This window comes from Netta rufina (genome assembly GCF_964035555.1).
Source record: "Netta rufina genome assembly, chromosome: 4".
Classification (NCBI taxonomy): Eukaryota; Metazoa; Chordata; class Aves; order Anseriformes; family Anatidae; genus Netta; species Netta rufina.
Window position 1 is genome coordinate 19,695,319 of NC_140127.1, and position 26,474 is coordinate 19,721,792.

Consider the following 26,474-nt stretch of genomic DNA (forward strand, 5'->3'; position numbering starts at 1 on the left):
AATAGTGCTTATACTATGTTCTGCAGTAATTCATCCAAATATATAATGCATAATCTATGTGCATCATCCATACCACCATCCTGGCTGTGAAGCCAGCGCTACTGTCTATTTACCTGTTTTGATGGGATGCCTACTAAATGAGTGCAACAGAAGGTAGAATAGTAACTTCATTTATTGCTATTATTATTATTCGAGTTAGATTCATAGACACAGATCCATATAACCTGACTGATCCATATAACACCTGGCTGGCAGTGCTGGGCCTGATTCACCCCAGGAAAGGGAAGGGATTGTCCTGCTCTGCTCTGGGCTGGGGCGGCCTCACCTCAAGCACTGTGTGTAGTTATGGTGTTCCAATGTAAGAAGGACATAAAACTGTTAGAGAGTGTCCAAAGAAGGGCTGTGAAGATGGTGAAGGGTCTAGAGGGCAAGACACATGAGGAGTGGCTGAGGTCCCTTGGTTTGTCCAGCCCAGAGCAGAGCAGGCTGAGGGGAGGCCTCATGGTGGCCTGCAGCTCCTTCAGGAGGGGAGCAGAGGGGCAGGCGCTGAGCTCTGCTCTCTGGGGACAGTGACAGGACCCGAGGGAACGGCATGGAGGTGGGACAGGGGAGGGTCAGGCTGGGGGTTAGGGAAAGGTTCTGCACCCAGAGGGTGGTCAGGCACTAGGACAGGCTGCCCAGGGCAGTGGTCTTGGCACCAAGCCTATCAGAGTTAAAGAAGCATTCAGACAAAGCTCTCAGATGCATGGTCTGATTATTGGGTTGTTTTATGTGGAGCCAGGAATTGGACTCGATGATCCTTGTGGGTCCCTTCCAACTCAGGATATTGTATGATTCTAAGATATAGCTGGCAAAAGTAAAGGTTTCCTAGCTGGAATGTTCCCCATCCAGGGAGAAAGACATGGTTTTGTAATGATAGAAGCATAATAGTCTTTTCACAAAACCCATGTAATCAGAATGAGTGGCCAGACTCAGTAAAAGAAAGATCAGAAATTAAATTGGCAGGGAAAAATACTCATTGGCCTACAAAGACAGTAATTCTAGAGGAGTTTGATGCAGCATTAAAGAGAGATTGGAATATTCTATTCAAGCGTATATCCAGCGTGACAGTGGAGATTTTAGGCTTGCGTGTTAATCAGATTTAGTCTCTGGAAGCACTTAGGTTCTTAGGAAAAATTTACCCTACTAATGACAATACTTTTGGGTAGAAATCATGACTTTTTTTAACAGTTAACAGCAGTTGTTTATACCAATGCAACAGAAATTGTAATTCTTCCTAATGCTTTTTCCAGCGTGCACACTGGTGTTGTAGTGTAGAAATACTTTGCTAGTTTAACTTCTTCACATATTTGAAAGACGATTCCAGGAAAACACTCTTCCAGCTGTAAATTATTGTGTATATTAGCAACTGAACTATTTTAACTATTTGGTTAAGAGCTCGCACTTTAACTCAGGTATCTCTATCAATCAAAATCATGATCAGGCACTTCTGTTACTGGAGTATCCTTCGTATTCTCAATACCTGAAATTAATGTTGGTCACAAGGAAAGTCAAGCTAAAGGTGTTTTTGTATTTTGGGTTAATTGTAATTGAAAATATTGAAAAGGACATTTTCTAAACTTCTTCATTATTTTATTCTTTTTTAATTATATAATGTGAGCCAGGTAGTTTTAAATTATAAGAATCTTTTGTGGTAATGGCAGGAATTTTTGATTATTTTTTTTTTTATGTGTAAAGCCTGATTATCTCACTGTGTAGCTCCAGCTTTACAGGGACAAGTTGAGCCCTGAAGAAGCTGAGTATTCATCAGAACAAAATCAGAAGTTGCAATATATAATACTACAGTAACAGTGGGATTTCTATGGTTTTGTCTTATTTTCTCCAATAGGAGCCATTTTTATAATTGAAAGCTTGGATTATGAAAGTTCTCATGAGTATTACTTGACAGTGGAAGCCACAGATGGAGGCACACCTTCATTAAGTGATGTTGTAACAGTGAATATTAATGTAACGGATATCAATGACAATACTCCAGTGTTCAGCCAAGACACCTACACTGCAGTAATCAGTGAAGATGCTGTGCTTGAACAGTCAGTCATTACAGTACGTATTGTCATTTTTTCCCCTTGAAATATGCTGTCATAACAATCATACTTTCAGTCTTGAAGGAATAAATATTGATTTGAGAAAGGGGATAAATGAATAGATAAGTTTGCCACTGAGTAACTGAAAAATATTTTGAAGAATTTTCAGAACCAGCAACATGAAATGCTGTGGGGAAGTATTATATTATTTTGTGTTTGTTTTTTTTTTTCTCCTCATCAGAACAGGACTTAAAATAATTTTCTGAATTCATTCTGAAAATTAAGTGATAATAATATGTTCAGAATACTATGATGTTTCTCCTGAGAACTACGTAATATGTTAGACCAAACCAGCTATGATCATCTTCAGGCTGAGTTTGTTTGAAAAATTATAGAACATACTTAGATTATTTTAAATGATCCTATAATATTCCTTAGGTTATGGCAGATGATGCTGATGGACCTTCCAACAACTATATTCACTACGCCATTATAGAGGGCAATCAGGGAAATCCTTTTACAATTGACCCTACCAGGGGTGAAATAAAAGTCACTAAACTTCTAGACCGAGAAAAGGTAAGTTTTCTATACTTATTGAGCAGTGGGGATTTAATTAGGTATTTGCTTTTGATAACCACCATTTTTTGATATATTTGTAAATTAATATTTCAAACATTCTAAAATTATTACAGCCATAACAGAAGTGAAAGCACCTATTTATGTCAATGCCTTCTGGGGTTGGGAGGTAGGGGACATCTGCAAGGGGAGAGAAAGGATTAAATATATAAAGGCAAGCTTTAATGGAGGATTGCACTAAAATATTTCTTAAAAGAAAAGCTGAGTTTGTTATTCTTTCTTTATTCTTCATTGAATATGTGATTTTTTTTTATTATTATTATTATTATTTATTAGATTTCAGGATATACTTTGACAGTTCAAGCTTCAGATAATGGAAACCCACCTAGACATAACACAACCACTGTTAACATTGATGTTTCTGATGTAAATGACAATCCTCCAGTATTCTCAAAAGGAAACTATAGCGTTATCATCCAGGTAAACACATGCAGTAAAGTTTTAGTAATTAAAAAATAGTATTATTTGAGTGTTAATTTGTGACTTTAAATATTCTGCAAGATAAGGTAAATTTAATACTTCCATTTTGTTTTACTGTGTTTTTAATTAATGTTGTCAGTGAGACTGCCTGCTTGAACAAGTATTAAGGGTTACAAAATCCATGTTATGCAGTCTATGTAGAAACTTATTTTGCAAGTAGAGTGTGTCCTTTTTATGTACTTCACGTGTGTACATGTGTATCTGTGATACATTGAATTCATATGTACAATGTCCTTAAAATCATACATAATTTTCTATTTATTTTTGATCTTCAAGTTACTGCTTGGGAAAAGATACTTTAGGTATGTGTTACTGTGAAGCAGATACTCTGCATTGTGACACATAGCTCAGGAGTTAATTCATATTGTTCTCTTCTGGGATCAGAGGCATTACAAAACAGGAGTAGTATTTTGTATGGCTACATACCAGTCTTTTGACTAATTTTGCACCTTAGGATGTTAGTAGTGGGCTAGATTCTCAAATGGCTGTCAAGTATTGGCCTGATTCAGAGAACTCTCTACTAAAGCAAAGATAGCAGAGACAGCTTCTGTACTTTTCTTCCTGAATCCAGTAGAGAATGAATGGAAAGGAACAAAAGAATCACATTAAGAACTCTATACTGGTAATGTAAGTCAGTTCAATTCCTTGGGTCCTTTTGCTGTCACTCGTGTCTGGCCTGGCCTTGTATGACAGATAAATAAGGATCAGGCAGTGCTATCTGGTACACTGTGCCATCCAAATGTACTACTTCTGTTCAAGACCATGTACATGATTTGTAAAGGTACTTTTCCAAAAGAGGACAAGAGGATTCATTTCTACCCAACATTTAGAGTATGCAAGTAAGGTGTCATGATTTTTTTTTTAAAGCGAGAACTGTATTTTTGTGTGTTGTTGAAGGTATTTTGCTTTCCCCAAATACAGTCTTAAGCCAATGTTAGTAATGTTTCCTTTACTCAACTAAAAAAAGAAGACATTTTATTTTTCATTCATATTAGCCCATCCCAGTATAAGGGACATGGAGAAGAAGCTGAAGGAGTTGCCCAAGAATGCTGGTCTGCATTTCCTGTTACGTTGGAAATGTACAAATTTGGTCACAGTTGAAAATATGCTTAGCTATTATGAAAACCAAATTAACTTAGTTGTCGAAATGTAAATATTTGTATTTTTAAATTGTGATCCTTGTCTGCTTTGCTTAAAAGGAAGAAAAAAAGAAAAAAGGCCAGGCTGCAGTATCTGATAAAATTAACTTGACAGAATGTCACCTACTTAATCTCTCAAGAACAGAGAGTATGCTTGTTAGGTTTTGCAAGCACGAAAGAGTAGCATTTTGTTATTGTTGTACTTTGGAATAACACTTTTTTGCATTTAAAATATGTATATATAAAAATCTGGTAAATACAGCATAACATAAATATTCTAGGAGAGGTATTATGATTGTTAGATAAGGTTGTATGTGTGTATCAGATGCACGATAAACCTAAGTGTGTGAGGTGTCTGAAACCTGGGGCATTCACATGATGCAAAATTGACATTTTATGGTACAAACTTTTAAACCAGGATTTCATATTTTAACCAGACCATAGCTGTAGTCGGAACAATAATAAGGCACACAGTGGGTTAGACAGAATAGCGTGCTTTTGTAGTCCTCCCAAAAAAAGGCATTAGATTATTCTTAACAGGTGTTTTAGCTAAATTTGAAATCTTTGACAACTAAGTAATTAATCTACTATAATTTTAATTCAAACCAAAAGTAGAAATAGATGTACAAGGCTGAGCTACTTTTAACAATCTCAAAGTAAAAAAAATAAAGTTTAAGAGTGTGCTGCCTTTTATTGTTTTTGTCATTATAAACAGAGGGTGGTGTTTTTTCATAATGTTGTCATTCTGATTTCACTGATACTGATTGACTGGATTGAGAGTGATTTTTTTTTCTGTTGTGAAAAATCAATCTCACTGTATATCCTCATTTACAACAAAACCAATGTGGTTGCATTATACATTTATAGGAAAATAAGCCTATTGGATTTAGTGTGCTGCAGCTGGTGGTAACAGACAAAGATTCTTCACACAATGGTCCGCCTTTCCTCTTCACCATCCTGAGTGGAAATGAAGAAAATACTTTCCAGATTAACCAGCAAGGAATACTGACAACAACTGCTGCACTGAACCGAAAAGTGAGGGATCACTATTTACTTCACGTTAAGGTAGGATACACTGTGTCTAGCTGTTTTGTGTTATTAGTATAAATACTCAACTTTTTCCACTCATGCTAAATCCACCACCTTTTCCTGTTACTTGGAGGATAGCCACTTGTCTTTCTCAGAAGATCTTGACATGCTAAGTAGTTATTTGAGGCATGTCCCTTGTGGGAGAATGTTCAGAGAGTCTTGATTTAAATGGAAATCTACACAGGTGTAATAGTAACCTTAATTAAACTCACTGCAAGTGAACCTTGTCTTTCACATGGGATGCATTTTTCAGCCTATGCATTTTGTTTTACTCTGGCATCTATCTAGAGAAGCCAGCAGAAGATGAGTCTCTTGAGCCACCTACTATTTGTTGCAAACTTCCTCTGACAGCCATCACTGTGATGCTTGAAGCTGTGAGCTGGACTGCAGTGATAACAATGGAAACAGGGATTTTAAAAGTTTCACGTCATAGCAGTACTGGCATGTTTTTCTGTAGTGCTACATTGTTCTGTCAAGGGCAGTTGAAAACAAATTAGTGGATGGTATCAGATAGCATTCAGCCTTGCTGTCTGATTCTCATAAACAGCACTTTACTTGTAGGTCTCAGAATTTTGCAGTGGCAAAGAATTCAAAAGTGACCCTGAAAGGCAACTATCTGTAAATAGTTGCTGCAGTTGTGCCAAAAGACCAGGCCATGTTCAAAAATCAGTTACATTAACAGAGAGTATATAGCAAAGTTCTCTAAATACTTTATGTAACCTAACATAAAGTTTAAGCCATTTTTTTAAAAATCAAATCTAGCCCTTTATAATTCAGTAATAAATTAAGAAACTGTGACCAGGGAACTTGAAATTGATAGGCTAAAAATAGTTGGCCTTAATTCTTACACTTCATTTCCAGATACATGTTTTTAGAAAACTTCTCACCTTTATTTTTACATGGCCTACAGGAATTTCTTTAAATCTCCATGTTATTCTCCTGTGTAATATTGCACATAATTTATGAGCAAATGTGCAGAGTGCTAGACCAGTACTATTTGCTCCAGGGCATAGTGAATTCTGTCCACACTGGGGTAATAATCGTGGTGTATTTGCACATCTCTCTCTTTTCTTTGGGCAAGGAAAAAAAGTCTCACAGGTACTGTGATTTCCTGCTTGAGTCACTGAAATGTGGTATAAGGAGACATCAGTATGAGAATCAGCATAGATAAAGGCTCCATTTCAGTTCTAGATAAGGAATATGAATATTCCTTATATAATATTAAAATATATATATATATATATATATATATATTTCCATATACATGGATGAAAAAGGGGGTAAGGATATAAATCGTCCCCCTGTCAGCTATTTTCTTCTCAGTAATGACCTTATGGGACAGGTTAGCCTTGAAGTGATGGCTCTGTTGGCCTTCCTAGGCTGCATGAGTCCAAAAGAGCAGTAGAGGTGGGCTTTGTTACTCTTACGTAATGGGCTTTCCAAATTTTTGTCACCTTTTTGCTAAGGGAAGAATGTCAAGTAGTATTTTTCCTGTATGTGCTCTTAGTATCATACAAGATTTGTATGTTTTATATCTTTTTTTTCTGAGCAGTAACTGATTTCTATGTATTTTGCTTCTAAAGCATATTCCTATGAATGCATGCAGCTGTAATTATGACTGTTCTGTGGAGCCTTACACTGCCTTTGTCCCTTTTCATGACTTACCTGAACATTTGGTCCTTCCTAACGTGTCTGCCTGTATGAGGAACCTATCTAACACCTTTCTCTAGGTGGATTTATTTTCATTTCCAAGTCATCTAGGCTGTAGGATGCCTGTAAACAGCCTGTCAGTACTCTGTCTGTCTTATCTTTAGCATAGCACTTGAAGAGTGTCTTTTTTCTAAGACTTTTTCTTCTTTGTTTCTAATGAATAAAAGGGATATTTTAATGGTACACAGTAATTAAACAAGCATCTTAAAACAAATATACTAATTTAGAACAAAGACTTTTCAAAGATCATACATCCTAAAGCAGACTATACTAATGTCATTTTTTTTAATGCTGTTATCACGCAATCTCAATATTTGTACCTGTCTTATCCTTTGATTTAAACGTTCCCTGTCTGGATTCTGGAAGTATGTCACCGTCTTTCAATTGCCATTTATCATCATTTATTATGATAGCTTTTTAAATTGACACAGTGCTATAATTTGCTATTATCTTTTCTTTAGCGAGTCAGCATACACAAGTATGAAGGCATCCAAGACTAAAACTAGGCATTTCCGTATCACAAGCCTTCAGTTTCAATGACACACAAAAAAAAAAACAAATAAATGACCTTCTGGAAAAAATACTCTTTCCACTTAAAAGAATGACTTTTTTTTTTTTTTTTTTTTTTAACCCCAAAGGCATCTTCTCAAGTTTACCAGGTTTTTAATTTTTGTTTTGTTCTTGCAGCTCTTAAGTTGATGGCTGTGCATAATCCATTGATGCTTGGTTTTGTTTTTTTAACTGACCTTCATTGCCCCTGCTTTTCAGTACTCACAGCTTTCACCTTCATTACTTTCTGAGTGGATTGCTGAGGCAGAGGTCTTATTTTACACGTTTACTCTAACTGAGAAAACCCTTCCCCCCTACAATACTTATACACACAAACCAGTACCACTAAGAATCTTTTACACGATCCTTTTATTTAACTTAAATGTTTTTAAGAAAAATAAGGATTTTTTCCAACAGCCACCTACATGTTCATGCCACTCACATTTGCTTTCCAAAGGAAATAGATTATCCATTAACAAATGTCTCACAGCATTACTGTGTGAAATCTTCAGCTATGAGTCATACAGTCTTTTGTGCCACAGTCTGAAGTCTTTAGTTTAAAACCACAGCAGATTTTTAAATAACTGAACTATTGAAAAATATTTTCTCCTGGGGCTCTTCTTTCCTTCTTGCTGTCCATTTGTTGTAATTTTGCTTGCCTGTTTAAGTATTTTCTTGTTTTCCCTTGGGCATTTGTCCTGTAGCTAAACTGCCTTCCTTGTCTTGTTTCCAGGCAGAAATCTAGGCAAAACAAAACTTTGCCAGCAAAAGCTCTCTTTCTTTCTCTCCTTATTTATGTTTGGGTAACTACAGGTCAAGCTTCTAGCCATGCCTGGCTTTTGGAGTTACTGATAAAAATATGTAGTTCTGTGACACATAAGTTACCTTCTTAAAATTCTACAATTATGTATATATTTGCAGTAATCTTGTGCCAGAGTTTTTCTTTTTGCTTAAATTTAAATGAACAATCAAAAGCAGCTTCTCTGCGTAGATCTGCAATGTGTACCACCTACCTGTAGTCATCATAAAATTACTGTAAAATCTTCTGAACAGTGCAGTATATTTTCCCTCTGTTCTTTCACATCTGATCTACTTCTTCTTTGCCTGTTTCTGTAATCTCACTTTCAGTAACTGGGAAACAGCTCTGGGAAAAAGCTAGAAGCGAAATAAGAACTGAGAAACAGCAAGAGAGAAAGAAAACCCAGGGGAATGCTGTTTTCTCACTCTTCTCATTTTTTTTTTTTGTTCTCTCTTCATCCATCAGCAATGTATGTTTTTGTGAGAAAAAGAGTGGAGGGCAGGAGACATGATGTTTAAAAAGGCTTTAAAATTGAATTAGGCTGATTTTTATTGATTACTTTACTTGTCTGAAGCAAATACCATTACAGGCTGCTTTCTTCCTCTCCATGATTGCTAATCATCAAAGAGAGCATAATTAATTATAACTTTCTATATACATTGTTTTAATTTTGCAGTACTGTTTGGTATACTACATTTAGATTGTCTTCAAGACCATCTCCTAATAACTCTGGTGAAGCATGTTGTAAATGCATAGTCCATGAGTCATTTAGAGTTGGTAATTTTTTTCCATGCTTGAAATAAAAAAGCTTCAAGCACCATCTGCTGTCTGAAATCAGCTATTGTGCATTTCCTCTGTATTTGCCATAAGTGCTAGTAGGCTTCCTTGCATTTCCAGGTATTAATAGTACTGTATCCTTTTAGTCTTAGAAATGAAAACATGTTTGTGTGTGTGCACTTTATGAGTTTTCTGAAGTTTCAAAATTAACTTTTCATAAATGTGCATTTATGAATTTTTGTAAAGCATTTTCCTTTAGGAACATTTTAATTTTCTTTTGTATAGAAAAATACAACACTACTGCATAGAGCACAGTATCTACAGTAGAATTTGATGAAATAAAGCAAAAATTGAATTCTGTCCTCATCTTCCACTAGGTCACAGATAATGGAAAGCCACCGTTGTCATCTCTGACTTACATTGATATTAGAGTTATCGAGGAAAGCATTTATTCTCCAGCAATTCTGCCTCTGGAAATCTTTATTACAGCCTTTGGGGAAGAATACTCAGGTGGTGTCATTGGAAAAATTCATGCAACTGATCAAGATGTTTATGATACTTTGACATATAGCCTGGACCCCAAAATGGAATCCTTGTTCTCTGTTTCCAGTACCGGGGGCAAACTAATAGCACATAAGAAGTTAGATGTAGGACAATACCTCCTAAATGTCACAGTTACAGATGGAAAATTTACGACTGCAGCTGATATTACTGTGCACATCAGACAAATCACACAAGATTTACTAAATCACAGCATTGCAATACGCTTTGCAAACCTTGCTCCTGAAGAATTCATTGGTGATTACTGGCGCAATTTCCAGAGAGCTTTAAGAAACATCTTGGGTGTGAGGAGAAACGACATCCAGATTGTTAGTTTGCAGCCTTCTGATCCTCCTTCAAACCTTGATGTCCTCCTGAATATTGAAAAATCTGGCAGCTCTCAGCACCCAATGAGAATTTTGCTCCACAAGATAAACTCTTCTGTGCCTGACCTAGAGGAGATTTTAGGTGTTCGGATAATTGATGTTTTCCATAAGCTATGTGCAGGCCTAGACTGTCCTTTGAAATTCTGTGAAGAAAAAGTAACGGTGGATGAGAACATCATGTCAACCCACAGCACAGCCAGGCTGAGTTTTGTCACTCCCCGTCATCACAGAACAGCGGTTTGTCTTTGTAAAGGTAAGAAAAGCAGAAAAGATAACAGTATCCTTCAAACGATTTGTCTGGTTTTGAACGGTCATAATCCACTGGGGAAAATGAATATTACAGGACAAAGAGTAAGAATGTCCTGTAACCCTCACTGCAACATTTGCCTAATTTTATTCAGAGTAAGGAGTAATTCTTCTCTTAAAATGAGGCAGCAAGATTTTATCTAATGTAAGTTGATGGGAAAGGATTTTTATAGGTACCCCATCATTTTCCAATTTATGAAAGAAGTTCTTTTGGTTGTTGCCTCTTCTAAATTGTCTGAAATAATGGCTATTCGGTCTTGCATGCACAAAAGTTCTTGCAAAGTACCTAAATATTTCCTAGTTTCTGCATGGACAAGTATCTCACAGACCTTCCTAACTTGGCTCTGAATGACAGCTTGAACTGGGAAATGAATATGCATCAAAATACATACAGGTTTATAACAAATAATGAACTTGTTTTTCGCTCTTAGGAAATCAACATAGCTTTTAAAAATCATTAACTAACATTGTCGGCTGAAATCACACCTGAAGTAAATATTTAAAACCCATTCATTTTCTATCTCAAACACACAACTCTTCTCCTCTCCCTAAATGAATGTATTCCCTAAATTGAGTGTATTTCATTTTACAGAAGGGAAATGCCCCATAGTAAATAGTGTGTGTGAAGGAAACCCATGCCCTGAAGGTACCGAATGTTTAGGAGATCCAAAGGAAGGAAAATACACCTGTGTTTGCCATGACAGCAAAGCTGGACAGTGTCCTGGTGAGAAATTTTCTTAAAAAAGATCTCTGCCTAAAGCCATATTATTACTTTCCAATGGTAAATTTGATTCCAGTCCAGTGTTAACACATTTCATGCTTTTCTGTATCCCTCAGAATCAGTTGGCTCTGCTGTGACATTTAGTGGGAGCAGCTATGTGAAATACCGTCTCATGGAAAACGAGAACAAAGAGGAAATGAAGCTGACAATGAGACTTCGAACCTACTCTGCTCATGCAGTTGTTATGTATGCTCGAGGAACAGACTACAGTATCTTAGAGGTACACATCTTAACCTCTTTTATTTTTACTATAATCTTTGTGGAGTTGTTACAGTTGAGAACTGCCTTCAAAGTAGAGTTTCTTGTGGATCCTGGTGGCAAACTTGTACAGAATGTTTTTAATGTGTACAAAGAATCTGTTTTCTTCAGTGTTTAAAGTTAATACTTAAAAAAAAAAAAAAAAAAATATGAAGGATCTATTTTAATTTATTTGTGCATGGTACTCTATAAGTCCACACAGAAAAAGTTTTTAAACTATGTGGGAGATTAGTCACATAAAACACGAGATTAAAGGCACATCTTCAAGTGCTGCAATCTTTTGATGATGATCTGTGAGTTCTTTACTGGAGAAAAAAATGTACTAACTATGCATTTTAATTGAAAGAATCATATAAAATGAATCATAGTCACTGTGACTGTTTGGAATATAATGTCAGTAAACTGCTCTTCATGAACACCATCATAACCTTGTCTCTCCAGCAAACAAAAACTTTTATAGGTGTTGATATTTTGAAGTTCTACTTTTTGCAGGGATTCTCTGTGTGGTCCACTTGTTGATGATGTGTCTTTCCTCCATAGATTCACCATGGACGGCTGCAATATAAATTTGATTGTGGCAGTGGACCTGGGATTGTCTCTGTTCAGAGCATTCAGATTAATGATGGCCAGTGGCATTCAGTATCTCTTGAAGTGGATGGAAATTACGCACGACTCGTTCTGGACAGGGTGCATACTGCATCTGGTACCGCTCCTGGTACACTTAGGACACTAAACCTAGATAATCATGTGTATTTTGGTGGTCATATTCGGCAGCAAGGTACAAGACATGGTAGGAGTCCTCAGGTTAGCAATGGTTTCAGAGGCTGCATGGACTCTATTGTACTTAATGGACAAGAGCTTCCCCTGAACAGCAAACCACGAAATTATGCACACCTGGAAGAATCTGTGGATGTGACTCCTGGGTGCTTACTCACCACAACAGAAGGTTGTTCAAGCAACCCCTGTCAGAATGGAGGCATCTGCAATGCATTGTCAAATGGAGGTAAGCTGTGCTGGATTGTTCTGCTGCTAGTTTTCAAAACTTCTTTTCCCACTTACCTGCCTTGGAAAGCCAGAACAGTTTTGTAAATAATTTTTGCTTTTCCAGTGAGTTAAAGAAGGGTGGTTGTTAGCCAGGTAGAAAGGCTGTGTCTGCCTGTGGTCTAGGCTCAGTTCCTTGGGATAGGAAGTAGGCAAAGCTCATGAAGCAAAGTTGGGATTTACTCATCTGTGGCAACACCTGAGGTCTGTTCTCTGACTGCCTGCTTTAGAGCTTAAAAATTTCTGAAAACATTGTGACAAGCTTCAGTTCTGTGAGACACGTGGAAGTTAACCTTGAGTCATACCCAAGAAAAACTAGACTGTTAGACTTTCATTCATCTTTTGATAAAATATTTCTATGCCTATTCTCTCTCTCTTTCAACTAGTAGGCGGGCAGGGAGGATTTTGTCTTGAATCCAGTAAAGCCACATGTGTCTTTCAAAAAGACTGTATTTGATTTCAGGTTACTACTGCAAGTGTGCTCCTCTGTTCATGGGAACTCACTGCGATGTAAGCGTCAACCCATGTGCTTCCAACCCCTGCCTTTATGGTGGTACTTGCATCTCAGTCAGTGATGATTTCATCTGCCAATGCCGAGGACAATACACAGGCCAAAGGTATGTTTGTATGGCTGGGCTTTTTTGTACAAATGAACCCATTAGATCAAAAAAGAAATCAGGGAAATCTAAAACAAAACAAAAAACTGTTACATTTATAGCCTATTCTCTATTTTCTACTTAAAGCCCAGACTTTGAAACCGACTGGAGTTGGTTAATGCCAACCCCTATGTTGCAGCCTTGAATCCCATACTACATACTGAACTTATAGTTAGTAGCTCTTTTCATTATTGTTGTTTTTTCTCTTCTTCAGGTGCCAGCTGGGTCCATATTGTAAAGACAATCCTTGTAAAAATAGCGGCAGGTGTATTGACAGTTTGGATGGACCTGTTTGTGAGTGCGAAGCGGGCTTCCGTGGAGAAAGGTGAGTATAGTATCATACTAATTCCATTTAAGAATTATACAAATTTTCCTTAAATTCTAGGGGTAGGAAGCAGAGGGAACACAGTGAAACAAACCGTGGGCTAAGATGCACACAGACACATGTGCACATTTATTCAACCACATCTAGTGGACCATGGAAGTTATTCCTCAGGCGTATGAATTAAACCATTCTAAGACTTTGCGGATGGAAGCACACAGAAGATACAGAAAGATATGACACTGAAAAATGGCAAGGTGGCACATTCTGAAAGAGCCAGGAAAGAGGCAGACCCAATGCAAAGTCTCCTCAGTCTAAAGGAAACATTCTAGTTAGAAGTCCCCTTCAAGAGAAATTCCTCAGCACTTTACAAGGAAACAAACTTACGTCATTGTTCTGAAAAGCCACATAATGCTCTGAGACTGGAGGCCATGTGATAATGGCAGTGGGGCCACAGATAAGTAACATGGATAAAAATTTCGCTAACAGTTTGAGTTGATTGAAGTCTGCAGTCTTGATAACATAGCAAATTACCTGGTACTGTACGGTACTACATATTAAATATATCTAGAACTGTTGAGAGCAAGGAGACAACAACAGTGACTACTGCTGTAAATTAACCATTATTTCTTTACTCTGTGTCTGGTAGGTGCCTGACTGATGTTGATGAATGCACAGAAAACCCCTGTCTTAATGGTGCCCATTGTGAGAATACTTACGGTTCATATCACTGCAATTGTAGCCATGGCTTTGGAGGGAAACACTGCACAGACATTGTTCTTAACAACTATGTTTCAACACCTTGGAACATTGGCTTAGCCGAAGTAATCGGAATTATTGTTTTCATCGTGGGAATATTCTTGTTAGTTGGGATTTTTGTTGTTTGCCGCAAAGTGATCAGTAGAAAGAAGAAACACCAGCCAGAACCTGAAGACAAGCAACTGGGAGCTACAACAGCTTTCTTGCAAAGACCTTATTTTGATGCAAAAGTGAACAAGAACATCTATTCAGACATCCCACCACAGGTTCCTGTTCGTCCCATTTCATACACTCCAAGCATTCCAAGCGACTCCAGGAATAATCTGGACAGGAATTCTTTTGAGGGGTCTGCTATCCCTGAGCACCCAGAGTTTAGTACTTTTAACCCAGATTCTGTACATGGGCACCGGAAGGCTGTAGCTGTTTGCAGTGTAGCACCAAACCTACCACCTCCACCTCCCTCCAACTCTCCTTCAGACAGCGATTCAATACAGAAGCCCAGCTGGGATTTTGACTATGACAGTAAGAAGTGTTCTTATTTTTTATCTTTCAGTTCAAGATAGTGATAAAGTTTCTGAGTAAGGACTACGGTACAGTTTTACTATGAACTCAAAGTCCATCTGTGTTATGGTAGAAAAGACACTATGAGTTTACAAGTTTGTGAGTCTGATTAGGCTTCATACTACTAAATTTTGTTAAAATGCATAGATCTTAGAGACCCTTGATTTTTATTGATTCTTTTAATCTTAATTTTTAGGGTCTGTTAATTGTCTCACTTTTTTTTTTTTCTTTCAGCTAAAGTAGTAGATCTTGACCCCTGCCTTTCAAAAAAGCCTCTGGATGAAAAGAGCTCCCATCCATACAGTGCTAGAGAAAGCATGTCTGAGGTCCAGTCTCTCAGCTCCTTCCAATCTGAATCATGTGATGACAATGGTATGTAAACTATAATCATGCCGTGCTACCACTTACAGTCATTTGTTCTGTCTTTGCATCAAAATCTCTCAGTATCAATAGGAGTTACACATATCTAATATATATTAAATAATAACCTATTTAATATATATTAGTATTTATTTTAAAAACTAACAGATTTGAGTATTAAAGGGTTTTGCCTATCTTACACCTCATGTTAGTTACTTTACCTTAAAATATATATTTTTTTTTATTCTGTTAGAATTTTAAGTGTGAACATGCAGCACAAGGTGTTTGGAGCCTTGTCTTAAACAGCGTTAAAAATGCATTCTCAGATTTGAGAAACTCTTCTAGGTAATCATTAGTTATCAATTTATGCAAGAATACAGTGAATTTAAAAAAATAGCCTCTGCACAAATATATCTTTAGCTTTTGACATTCAGCTTTCAGTAAAGCTTTCTGGTGTTACAGTTTCATTTGTCTCCTTCTCTTTTTCTTGCTGCGACCTCAGCTCCCATATGGATCAGATCAGTTCTGAGTGAGAGCAGAGTTTAAGGGATTGCTTGTAAGTTTGATTACTTTAGTAATGAAGGAAGCTGCACAAAAAGGAATTTTATTACAGTAGAGCAGTATACTTGGCTTTCACCATGATTAAACTGAATTCATTAAAAAAAAAAAAATCATGCATTGAAAAAAAGCCTTATGAAAATACAAATATTTTAATCACAACTCCAGTCCAAAATCAGCGTACTTATTTGTGGATTGTGTTGTTGTTGTTATTAATTGGAAGTGTTTTATTTTTCCATTGTGATGACAGATGCTTTTACAGTTGATACGAATGCATCTGTGTATTCGGAAATATTTCAGACTGATTGGACAAAACCACAGCAGTCTCAAAACACCTTATCTTAGTGAATTAAGCTATGACTCTTCATTCCGATTCATGCTTTTGTCTCTGTATGGGAAAAAGAATTTGAAATTCCTTTAGCTTAGGAAATAAAGAACATTCTGCTTCTCAACAAAGGTAGAGTGGTTTGTTCTTTAAAAGCATGGAAAGAAACATCTTTTAATGATTGGTGAAAGTAAAACGGTATGCTTATAGTACTCATCATTTTATCAGTAGAATTGATATCAACTTTCTTCCTGTGGTATTAAGTGTTGTGCAGTACATGTTGTTCTCCCCTCCCCTTCATCCCATATATTTCATACATGCCTACTGGTATTTCTTGTATTACTAAATTATCAATATATGGCATCGTTCTAAGATAAATAGCTGTAGCATCATAGAGATTATTCCTTCCTCCCTTCTAGGTAGATTCTGAATTTATTAGTTTGAAATTTTAATCCCTCAGCCTTGCAAAAAAATTGCATGTGCCTACCTCATCCTACTCCTTTAAAAGTAAATCCTTCTCCCTTCCAAAAGTATATTGTGATTAATTAATCTTTTAAATATTTTCATTCTTATTTAAAAACAATCAAAATTGTCACAACCTGAATTTCGCATTCTTACTATGATACCACTGTTCAAACACAAGTAGGTCAGCACAGGTGTTTTCATATATATTTTCCATATTCCAGCATTGTAGTTCATTTTAGTGAAAGATTCTACCCCTCCGTTGTGGGGAAAAAATAGCAGTTGGCTGCCTAAAAGGGGAAGCCTAATGTGTTATTCTTTAATTCACCCTACTCAAGCAATAAACTAGACCCTTCTAAATGCTATCTAGATGAAGTATTATACAAACACTCTACTAAGGCAATATTCCAGAAATTCTGATGCAGTTAAAGCACTTCTGTGCTTTTGCAGAATTTGTTTCAAGAGTAATTGTAACAAGTACTTTACCATGTTTATAAAGAATAAAAGTCAGGTTCAGAGATGTGTTTTAGATGTTGTATGCAATTGCTTTCTAGATAGAGAGTATCTCTATAATCTTGCTTTAAAAATAGTAATAAACTGCAATTTTACAGTATTTTTTGTATACCTGTATGCTGTTTAAAGTGATGCTAACTATAGGTTTGTTTTAATTTGCTCCTTTTATACCTTTTACAAGCTTCCGTAGTGACTGTAATACACCTTGTCAATGCTGTTGTTGACTCGGTGGAAAAAGAAGGTATATACATGTTTTCATATTTATTTACTGCTTTGGCAGAATAATGCATGTTTGTCTCTAGTAACGTAGTCCTAGCAGGTTGGAGTTATAAACTTTACTTAGACTTCCTGATAAGTTTTAGTAAATAATATACTAAATGTATGTGTATTATATTTTCATGCGAATGCTGTGGCTACCCTGTGGACAGGTTCAGAATGTGATTTCTTGGAAAACATATTGGTGTACAAAGGTCTTCGTTCTTACTGTTGTCTGACACTATTCACAATAAAGCTTCCAGCAAAATTGAGACAGCATCAAAGGCAGATATGTACACTGAAGTTGATGAAAAAACAGTGCTCCCTGTTCCTTTTCTTTTCCCACCTGCACCAAGTGTCAGTGGCTGGGCAGAACATAAGTAGTCCAATACCCACTTCCTTGGTCTTTAGGTCAGTCTGTCTCTTTAGCAGAAAATGCTGATTTCTAGTATGAAGTTGATTATTCGTATCATATATATATATATATGTATATATGTGTATATGTATAAATATGTTTTTATATATTTTATATTATTATATATTATTCATATTCATTATATATAATGTATATAGGCATACACATCCCTAACAATTTAAGTAGTTTCTTGCTACTTATTCTTACTGGAATATCTAAAACCTGTGTTTGTGTGTATGTATGTTCCAAATACATACACACATACACAAACGTATTTATGTGAAGTTAGATAGAGGTAAAGTAGAAATTTTCACTGGATTTTTTTTTTCTTGCTAACATTTAAGAAGAGGTCACTCTAGAAACTACAAACTTTACAAAATTATAGTAGTAATAGAGGTGCCAGTGAGCCCATACAAACACTAACATGTCAATGGACTTGCATATCACTGGAACTTTCAGGATATCTAAGTAGTTTTCTCCTTTATATCCCCACACACACCACTACAAGTCTGCAGAGGTTACTTCTGAAGTTACATCCACAGTGTATGTTTTTTATTTCGTAATAAAAAAGGTCTACTAGTCTGTTTTAACTCCTACTGGAAATGAAGCCCTTTTAAGAACATAGAAATGCTTACAGTAGCTACAGATTGGTTTATTATTTGAAGTACAACCTCTTTTTGTATGTCTACACATTATAAAGTAGACAGATGCAAAAACTTCTAATCACATGAGAGCAACATTAATGTTTACATATAGAGTGTAGTTCTCAGTGCTGGAAAATTGTAATGTGCAATAACCTATGAAAGGGTGAGTTACAAGACTAGAAGCAGCAAAACATGAGCAATAACAACTTAGATTTTCTCTGAGATTTTAATGGATAGAAACTAAAATTGATGGAATTAGTCCTCAAGATACTCAGAAGTACTGTTCATTGGTTTAGTATCACTAAGATAAAAACAACTTTTATGCATTGCAGGCTATTCAGAAAGGATGGAAAGGTTAATATGTCCTGCTCAGCTGTTTCTCTTTCTGATTTCTAGTCTTAACAAGCATTCCTTCTTTCAAAGTATCATAGCTAAAGAATTATGCTTTGGAGCACCCTAAGAATGCTGCCAGTTTGAGCAGCAGAGATCCTTGCTGAAGCTTTCAGAAGGATCAAGCTCTGGGACAAATGGTCTTTTCCTTTAGGCCCCGCAAGTGGCTCTGTCCAATAAGTATCCTGGAAGCACGAGTTAGAGCTAGACACAATTATAGGACAGTTGTAGGCCTGCATTCCCTGCAGTGCTCCTCAGGGAAGGTTATAGCTCTCTGCACATCAACGGTGCAGAGTACAAGAGGAAATACAGTGCCAGTTCACAATGTGTCACCTAGAAATATGACTACATCAGGTTCTATCTTATTTCTGTATTTTATGCTAAATGGTCTCAGAAGCAGAGTACAGGACCCAAATCTCCTCCTTTCTTGGTTAAAAGTGTTCTAAATTATAAGGCTACAGTCTGTAAGTTGACTTCAGCTTTGCACCATTTCGCTAGAAAACCAAAGAATGCTGTCTTCTAAGGAGACCAATAGTTAGAACGTTATCCTGGTGATGAGTCCAGATATCTTAGACCATTCTGAGAATAGATAAAAGGATCAATTCTTAGAAGATTCTGGGATTAGGATAGGCAGTCATCCCTCTTTTCAGACCTGTACCAGGAATATAAATTCCTGAAAATGTACAGGTTTAAGATGTCAGACAGTACAGAACATTTCTGTGCTAAACATAAATTGTTGGGATTGCTGTACAGCAGCAGGCAGGTCTCCCTGTGCACAGCCTTTGGAAGCTAGAAAATAAGATAAGTTCCTTTCTTTGGGTTAGACACAGTGCTACATCTATTAAGATTTATACCTTTTAGTATTGAAAACCAATGGGAAATGGGAAAAGAATAAAACCTGATCAAATCTCATTACCCAACTTTACGAGAAGTCTTAAGTTATTGGAATGAAATGAGGATTTCAGCAAACTATGGATTCCAGATTATTCCACTACAAAACAATGTCCCAGGTAGGCTATGCTTTGACTCGGTAGCCATTCTACAAATCTAATAAAGGAGGAGCCTTGGAGAGAAATGCCAAGTTTAGTACTGCTAAATAAATAGGCATATTTGTCTACAGTACATTAAAAACAGACAAAAGCAGCATCATAGGATAGTCATTACGTTTGTCTTTACAGTGGTTTTAGTATTTTATTCCTAACGACAGATGTTTTCTCCTTTTTCTTCTCATTCTGCCAACTAAAGAATCTTTTGCTGTTCCTGACCTCAGCAATTCAAGAGGTGACTTCTGCATGCAGTTCATTGATAATACTTGGCTTTAACACAGACTCACCACCAGCTGCTTGCTGTGCATTTGTCTGCAGTGATTATTCTTTACTAGATTCGCACTTTATTCCAATTCTGTATTATTTTCCTTTGGGGTGTTTAGGTTAAAAATATATACATGTATGTTTTTAATGAGATTAGGTTTACATCTAGTTTCCAGCAGAACAATAAAAACTTATTCAAGGGAAGGATGCAAAAAGAGGATCAAGTTGTCATTCATGCATGATTAAGCTTGATTTTGCTATTTTGTTCTTGTATTCGAATGCGGAATGTCTTCACTAATAGTCCAAGATAAAGGGATTTTATCAGAGGGGTGGAAGCACTGAGAGAAACCGTTTTTTGAGTTACTGTGGAGCTAACAGCATTTTGTGAAATTAAAATTAAAATTCAGCCAAGTGGTAAAGTCATTTAAAATGGTCTAGATACTTTACCAGTTAGCAATTATTTCTTTCATGTTGGAAAAGCAAGACTTATGCATGCTAGATATATTAATAAGAAAAACAGGCAGCTGTTAGCAACCTAGCTGTAATTACTCAACAGTTGACTAAGAGTCTAGATGCACCAAGGAGGCTGTTGGTTATTTGCTCTCCAGTGAACAATTTGTTCTATACCATTATTATATTGTGACAGCATATTCCATAGGTGACCTACAGCTCTTCCTGTGTTAGGTGAGATGTCTGAAAAAATTTACCAGTTTAAATGTGAATGATGCAATACCTAATGCATGGCATAATGTAAAGTTGTGTTGTGTTGAATGTCTTCTGTGGAACTGGGCAAACTGTTCTCCAATTAACAAGCAGTATCCTAATCACAGTGATTGCATTGTCTTAATACACATTTTGACTTCTCAGTTCAGACTGACTTGAAGACAAGATACTAATATTGCTTTTTTAAAAAAATGTTCACTTTTCAGGTTATCACTGGGATACATCAGACTGGATGCCAAGTGTTCAGCTGCCAGGTATCCAGGAGTATCCGAATTATGAAGTGGTCGAGGAGTCAGCTCCCCTCTATACGGATCCAAATGCCATCGATACAGACTATTACCCTGGCGGTTATGACATAGAAAGTGATTTTCCACCTCCACCTGATGACTTCCCTGCACCTGATGAGCTTCCACCATTACCACCAGAATACAGCGACCAGTTTGAGTCAATACAGCCACCCAGAGACATGCCAGCCGTAGGTAGCTTGGGTTCTTCTACAAGAAGCAGGCAGAGGTTTAACCTTAACCAGTACCTTCCCCATCATTACCCTGCAGACATGTCAGAACCTCAGACCACAACCAGTGGTGTCAATGGCAGTTACAGAGAACCCTATGCTCCTTACACGCTAGGGTACAATAGAGACTTTGAAGCACCCACTGTAGACAACATGTCCATGTCTGTGTATGCTTCCACAGCTTCATGCTCTGATGTGTCAGCATGCTGTGAAATGGAGTCTGAAGTCATGATGAGTGACTATGAGAGTGGAGATGATGGTCATTTCGAAGATGTGAAAATTCCTCCACTTGATTCCCAGCAACATACAGAAGTTTGACACTCACACTCAACAAAAGTGCCTGGACTATTAAACTATCAATGCTAGATCAACCTCCACAATCTTTTATTTTCCCTCCCCCCTCCTTTTTCCCAGCCACAGTGAATGCTTCTATTTCAGTGAGCTAAACTGGCATGGTAACATTGGATCATGCAGTTCATTTCACTAAATCAGCCTGTTTCCATTTCCTGACCTACTATAATTGGATTGTTCCAAGATTTCCATTGACTGTGCCATTTCTGAATGTGCTTTTTGTACTTGCATTGTCTATGTTAAAAAAAAAATCACATACCACTTCTCCATGTTAGCATGATGCATATTTATATAGTTCTAATAAAAATTAATTTTCTCCTACTTTTTGTAAATGTTATGTACAGTTTTGATTTTAATAGTTTTAACTAGATTTTGTAGATATTTTGTGAATTTGTTTTCCACTGAAAGTAGTGGTGTTTGTGTGCCATTAAAAACTAGCGCCCTGACTTACTATAATCAGGGTATCACTGTATGTATTCCCCCCAAAAAAACTAAGGTTTGACATTTCATTATAAAATCTCAGCATATTCACACAATTCCAATTGTACATAGGTTAGGTCTGATATTTTTCTGGGTCAGCTACATGGAAATGTCTTAAATGGGTTGCTGTATTTTAGAACTGTAAACATTTTTTCCCTTCTTGGAAAGTGTGTTGAGGACCCTCTACATACCAGTTTAGAACCAAAACCACCATGACACAGTTTTTATAGTGTCTGTATATTTGTGATCCAATGGTCTTGTAAAGGTTTTTACTGGAAATTACCATTAGCTGGTCTTTCTTACAATAAATTATTAATAAAATACTTTAGCTTTGCTCTGTGTATCTCTATTATATAATATACAATTGACAAAGCATTCAGTGCAGCATTTTTAAAGTCTGTGTATGTTTTGTACTGTATTAAGTTAATTGCTCCAAGCAACACCTTTTTTTCTCCTCAGAAACCAAACTGCAGTTATGTCAGAGATGCTCACTAGATGGCAGCGTGTGTCTACTTAACGGTGTTTTAAAAAGTAATTGGGCCAGTATGAATAAAGATTGATGGGTATCAAACTTGTTAGCCTTCTCGGTAGTTTGCATTTTTCTTTAAACATATAATATCAGCTGTTATGTAAATTACTGAGTATTTTTTCTGAAGTCCCAAATACATAGCTAAAGAGAAGAACCCAAACTTTAAAATAGCTTCCTCCTTTCCAAATTACCTTAGTGATTTTCATTACTATTTGTCTTTTGATTGTGCACTTCCATGCTGGAACTTGTGCTAATTTTTGAGTTTGCAATAAACATAGTGGGGGGCAGTTAAGCAGTTTATTATTTCATTTGCAGTTTCATGCCGTATGTTAACACTGAACATTTACTTTTAAATCAAGACAATATACAGTTTGCCTGTATATTGCCCAGCTATTTTTTCCAGAGAAGAACAAAAGCCTCTAACAAATTTCTCCAGTGTAAATTTGTCCTGATGATGAGCTAAAGGAGTAAGAAAACTTCCATCTACCACATGCATGAGGGACACTAATATCAGGGCAGACTCCATAGCACATCAGTTTTGGGTTTTTTTTTTGTTTGTTTGTTTTAATCATATCTGTCAATCTTTTCAGCTCTAACTCTATTTCTTCTTACTATCAGAAAATTGTGCAGCCTGGAAAGGTTCAATATCAGATTCTCTCAGGCATGAGAGAGTTAAGCTTAAGCCTTCCACCACCTGGAAGAACAGGGTACAGGATTTGTATTTCTACATAAAACAAGTCAGCCTGGCAAGCTGCATAACGGAAACAAGTGGATTACAGGACAGACCCAAGCACTGCACAGCCATTCCTTAGTGTTAACTCACCCATATGCAGGTAAGAAGCTCTTGACATATGTAAAAAGGGAGCTTAAAACAACATACTGGCTTTATGCTATAGCATACACCCTGATAACAAAGAGCTTTTTGTACAGCAGGCCCACTGTTGGTTAAAACATTTTCTTATTTAGAAGCTTAGAAAGAGCTGAATAAAGGGTAAAATGTTCTATATTGGTTTAGATCACTGCATAACTTCTGGAGCTATAAAGGTTAAGTTTTGTGGGAGTTCTGCTCAACATTTCTTAGTATCTGGTTCTCAGTAGAAATGGGACCTGTAAAATCAGTAAGGGGAAGGCAATACATAGACTCACATCATTTCCTGCTTAGAATAACTTCCAGGCAAGATGAAAACCTATCCTACAAATACATTTTCCTAAAGTTCCTAGTTTACAGAAGAAAGGTTAGGAAAAGAGACTTTTAAAACACAGATGAGAAGGACAAGCCTCAAACTTGAGCATGCTTTATTAGTACTGTGAACAGAGGAAACTTTACTTTGCAAAGACAACTCCAATTTTCCTTACAATAAAAACCTTATGTGAACAACTAGAATTCCCTTTTTTCTCTCCACAAGACCTATGTTAGGCAATATGCAACACACAAGTTTATACTTCACTGCAGGAGACAAGGCCACATCATAGCAGCCACTTAAAGAAATAACAGGTAGTTCCAACTCCACAACAGCCTAGCAGCTGGTGACAAAAGCCACATTAAACAAATGCTCCCGCTGTAGAAGTACCAGGAGCTATTATCACCCAATTCAAGTCCAGCTAGTACAATTAAAAGTGTTTTCCCACATATACAACATGCAATAAATATTACTGAACTCCTTATAATGAGTCTAAGCTATAGTAAAACAATTCCACAAGTTAGCATCAGTGGTGTTACAGAACGATACCACTGCATATGTAGGGGATTCAGCAGTCCCTCCTTGTTTCCTTCCCCAAAGTGCACTTATGGCCATTGGTCTGCTTGTGTGGTGGCTAGCTCAGCACCGTTAGCCAGACCACCAGACCTAAGAAAGGTTCCCTCATCTTTCAGTCAACTCCCATCAAGATGGTACAAGTTGCTGCAGTAAATAAGTGGAAGGCAAGGAAGGATGCTGGATTTCTCTTTTAGTTGCTGCTAACTGCCTATTTTAAAAGGCATCCTAGCTTAGTTCTCTTGTTGGGAAGGGAACTTGTTGCCAAATGCAGAATATTCCCTTTCCATAAGCTGATTTACATGGAAGGGGAAATCTTCCCATATATTTTCTAAGGCTCTCCATTGACTTGAATGCCTTTAAATAGTTCTGATGTCTGCGTTCAATAACCTGAGTCCTTCCAGCTTCTGGAGAAGGCTTACAGTAGGATCTGGGAATTTAAACTTCTATATTTGGGGCACCAGGCTTTACATCAGGTAGCATTTCTTTAAGGCAGTCAGTACCATAAAACAAAAGAAGCAAACAAAAACCTCTGAAATATTTTAAGCACAGTCGCTTGCCATGTTTCTAGCAAGGATTAAGACCCAGGACTACTGAGCAAAAGCAGCTAATCATACAGCACTTTCAGGTCACACAGCAAAAACAAACTTTGTTCTGCAAGACACACCACACATTCGGAGCAATGGAGTAAGATGCAGTTTAGAAGGCTTTTATGACTGCGTGTTGGAAATCAGCACTGCTGCAAGATAAACTCTTACACAATACGTTAACGATTGCACAAATGCCAGATACAGATAAATAGGAACCTAATTATTAAATGAAAGCTTATCTTTCACCACTTACAAATCTGTAACAGGAATTATTAAGAATTGTTTTTCCCTACAGGATCCTTGTATTCCCTGCATACCAGCTGGCACAAGGTGTGCTGGTAAGGCCGGTATAAGGCATTCAAATAAGCAGTCTAAGACACACATGCTGTGCCCATGATGAGTACTGACACAGTAAACCTACACCCTAGAAATAGAAACAACCTCTTCCAGCACGTTCAGCATTACATTAAGGTTCACACTGGCTCTTCAGAAGTTATTAGACAAAAGTTTCAGTAAATTCATAAGCTGTTTTGTTCACAAACAAAACAGACTAGGTAAATGTAGGGGGTTGGACTAGATAATCTCTAGAGGTCATCTCCAGCCTCTGCCGTTCTGTGATTATTCAACAGTTATATCTTGTAGCAGTGTAAGACAAGATTTTTAGAGATTTTTTTCAAGTGGTTAAAGATAAATAGGAACTTCATCTCTCAGCTTTTGAGTAGTTGGCACATCCATATTTAAGGGTCTTAAAGCAATATCCTTGGTCACAGAACAGGTGAGGTTGGCAGGCACCACTTGTGTATCTTGTGTATCGCACCACAATGAGACTCCAAGATCTCTCTGGGCAACCTATTCCAGTATTCAAACACTGCCCCTGCCCCCCCTCCAGCAAGAGTTTTATATTCAGGTGGGGTCTCCTGTAGCTCAGTTGTGCTGACTGCCTCTTACCCTGTCATGGTGCACCACTGGGAAGAGTACGGCTCCATCTTCTCCATATCCTCCCATTTCTAAGCATTGGTAAGTTCACTGTTTCCATGCTGAAGAGTACCAGCTCACTCAGCCTCTCCTCATGAGAGAGAGTCCCCAGTCCCTTGATGACCTTATTGGCCCTTTGCTGGACTCTCACCAGTTAAGTCCTCATCTTTCTTGCACAGGAGAACATGGAAGTGATTTTTTTTTTATTTGTTATAAAAATAGTTACGAGCTCGTAGAATTTAATCCTTCATTGAGAAGACTTAGGTCAAACTCATTGCCCTTCTGTCCTATGTATGCTTTATTTGGACTGTATGAAGCACTCATTTTGCCTTGGAGCAGAGAACAAATTCTACCTGACTGAGAGCACGAGGTAGAAACAATAACAGACAGAACTGTAAAACTTTCTCCAGTCAATATTCTCACCTTGTCTGAGAACTCTAGGGTGGGGGCACG

At 37.1% G+C, this 26,474-nt stretch overlaps 1 protein-coding gene across 1 annotated transcript in view; it reads left to right on the forward strand.

Annotated features, from left to right (window-relative positions):
- Positions 1 to 21,660, forward strand: part of FAT1 (FAT atypical cadherin 1) — a gene marked incomplete at both ends in the record, with an annotated part of 99,343 nt that extends 77,683 nt beyond the window's left edge. Inside the window, 13 exons of the mRNA XM_084286306.1 lie at positions 1,889 to 2,103; positions 2,523 to 2,660; positions 2,997 to 3,140; positions 5,207 to 5,404; positions 9,641 to 10,442; positions 11,088 to 11,219; positions 11,339 to 11,496; positions 12,075 to 12,537; positions 13,039 to 13,192; positions 13,446 to 13,556; positions 14,203 to 14,834; positions 15,108 to 15,245; positions 21,035 to 21,660. Of these exons, the coding sequence (XP_084142432.1) occupies positions 1,889 to 2,103; positions 2,523 to 2,660; positions 2,997 to 3,140; positions 5,207 to 5,404; positions 9,641 to 10,442; positions 11,088 to 11,219; positions 11,339 to 11,496; positions 12,075 to 12,537; positions 13,039 to 13,192; positions 13,446 to 13,556; positions 14,203 to 14,834; positions 15,108 to 15,245; positions 21,035 to 21,660 (3,911 nt within the window). The remainder of the gene's footprint in view (positions 1 to 1,888; positions 2,104 to 2,522; positions 2,661 to 2,996; positions 3,141 to 5,206; positions 5,405 to 9,640; positions 10,443 to 11,087; positions 11,220 to 11,338; positions 11,497 to 12,074; positions 12,538 to 13,038; positions 13,193 to 13,445; positions 13,557 to 14,202; positions 14,835 to 15,107; positions 15,246 to 21,034) is intronic.
- Between the last annotated feature and the right edge of the window lie 4,814 nt (positions 21,661 to 26,474).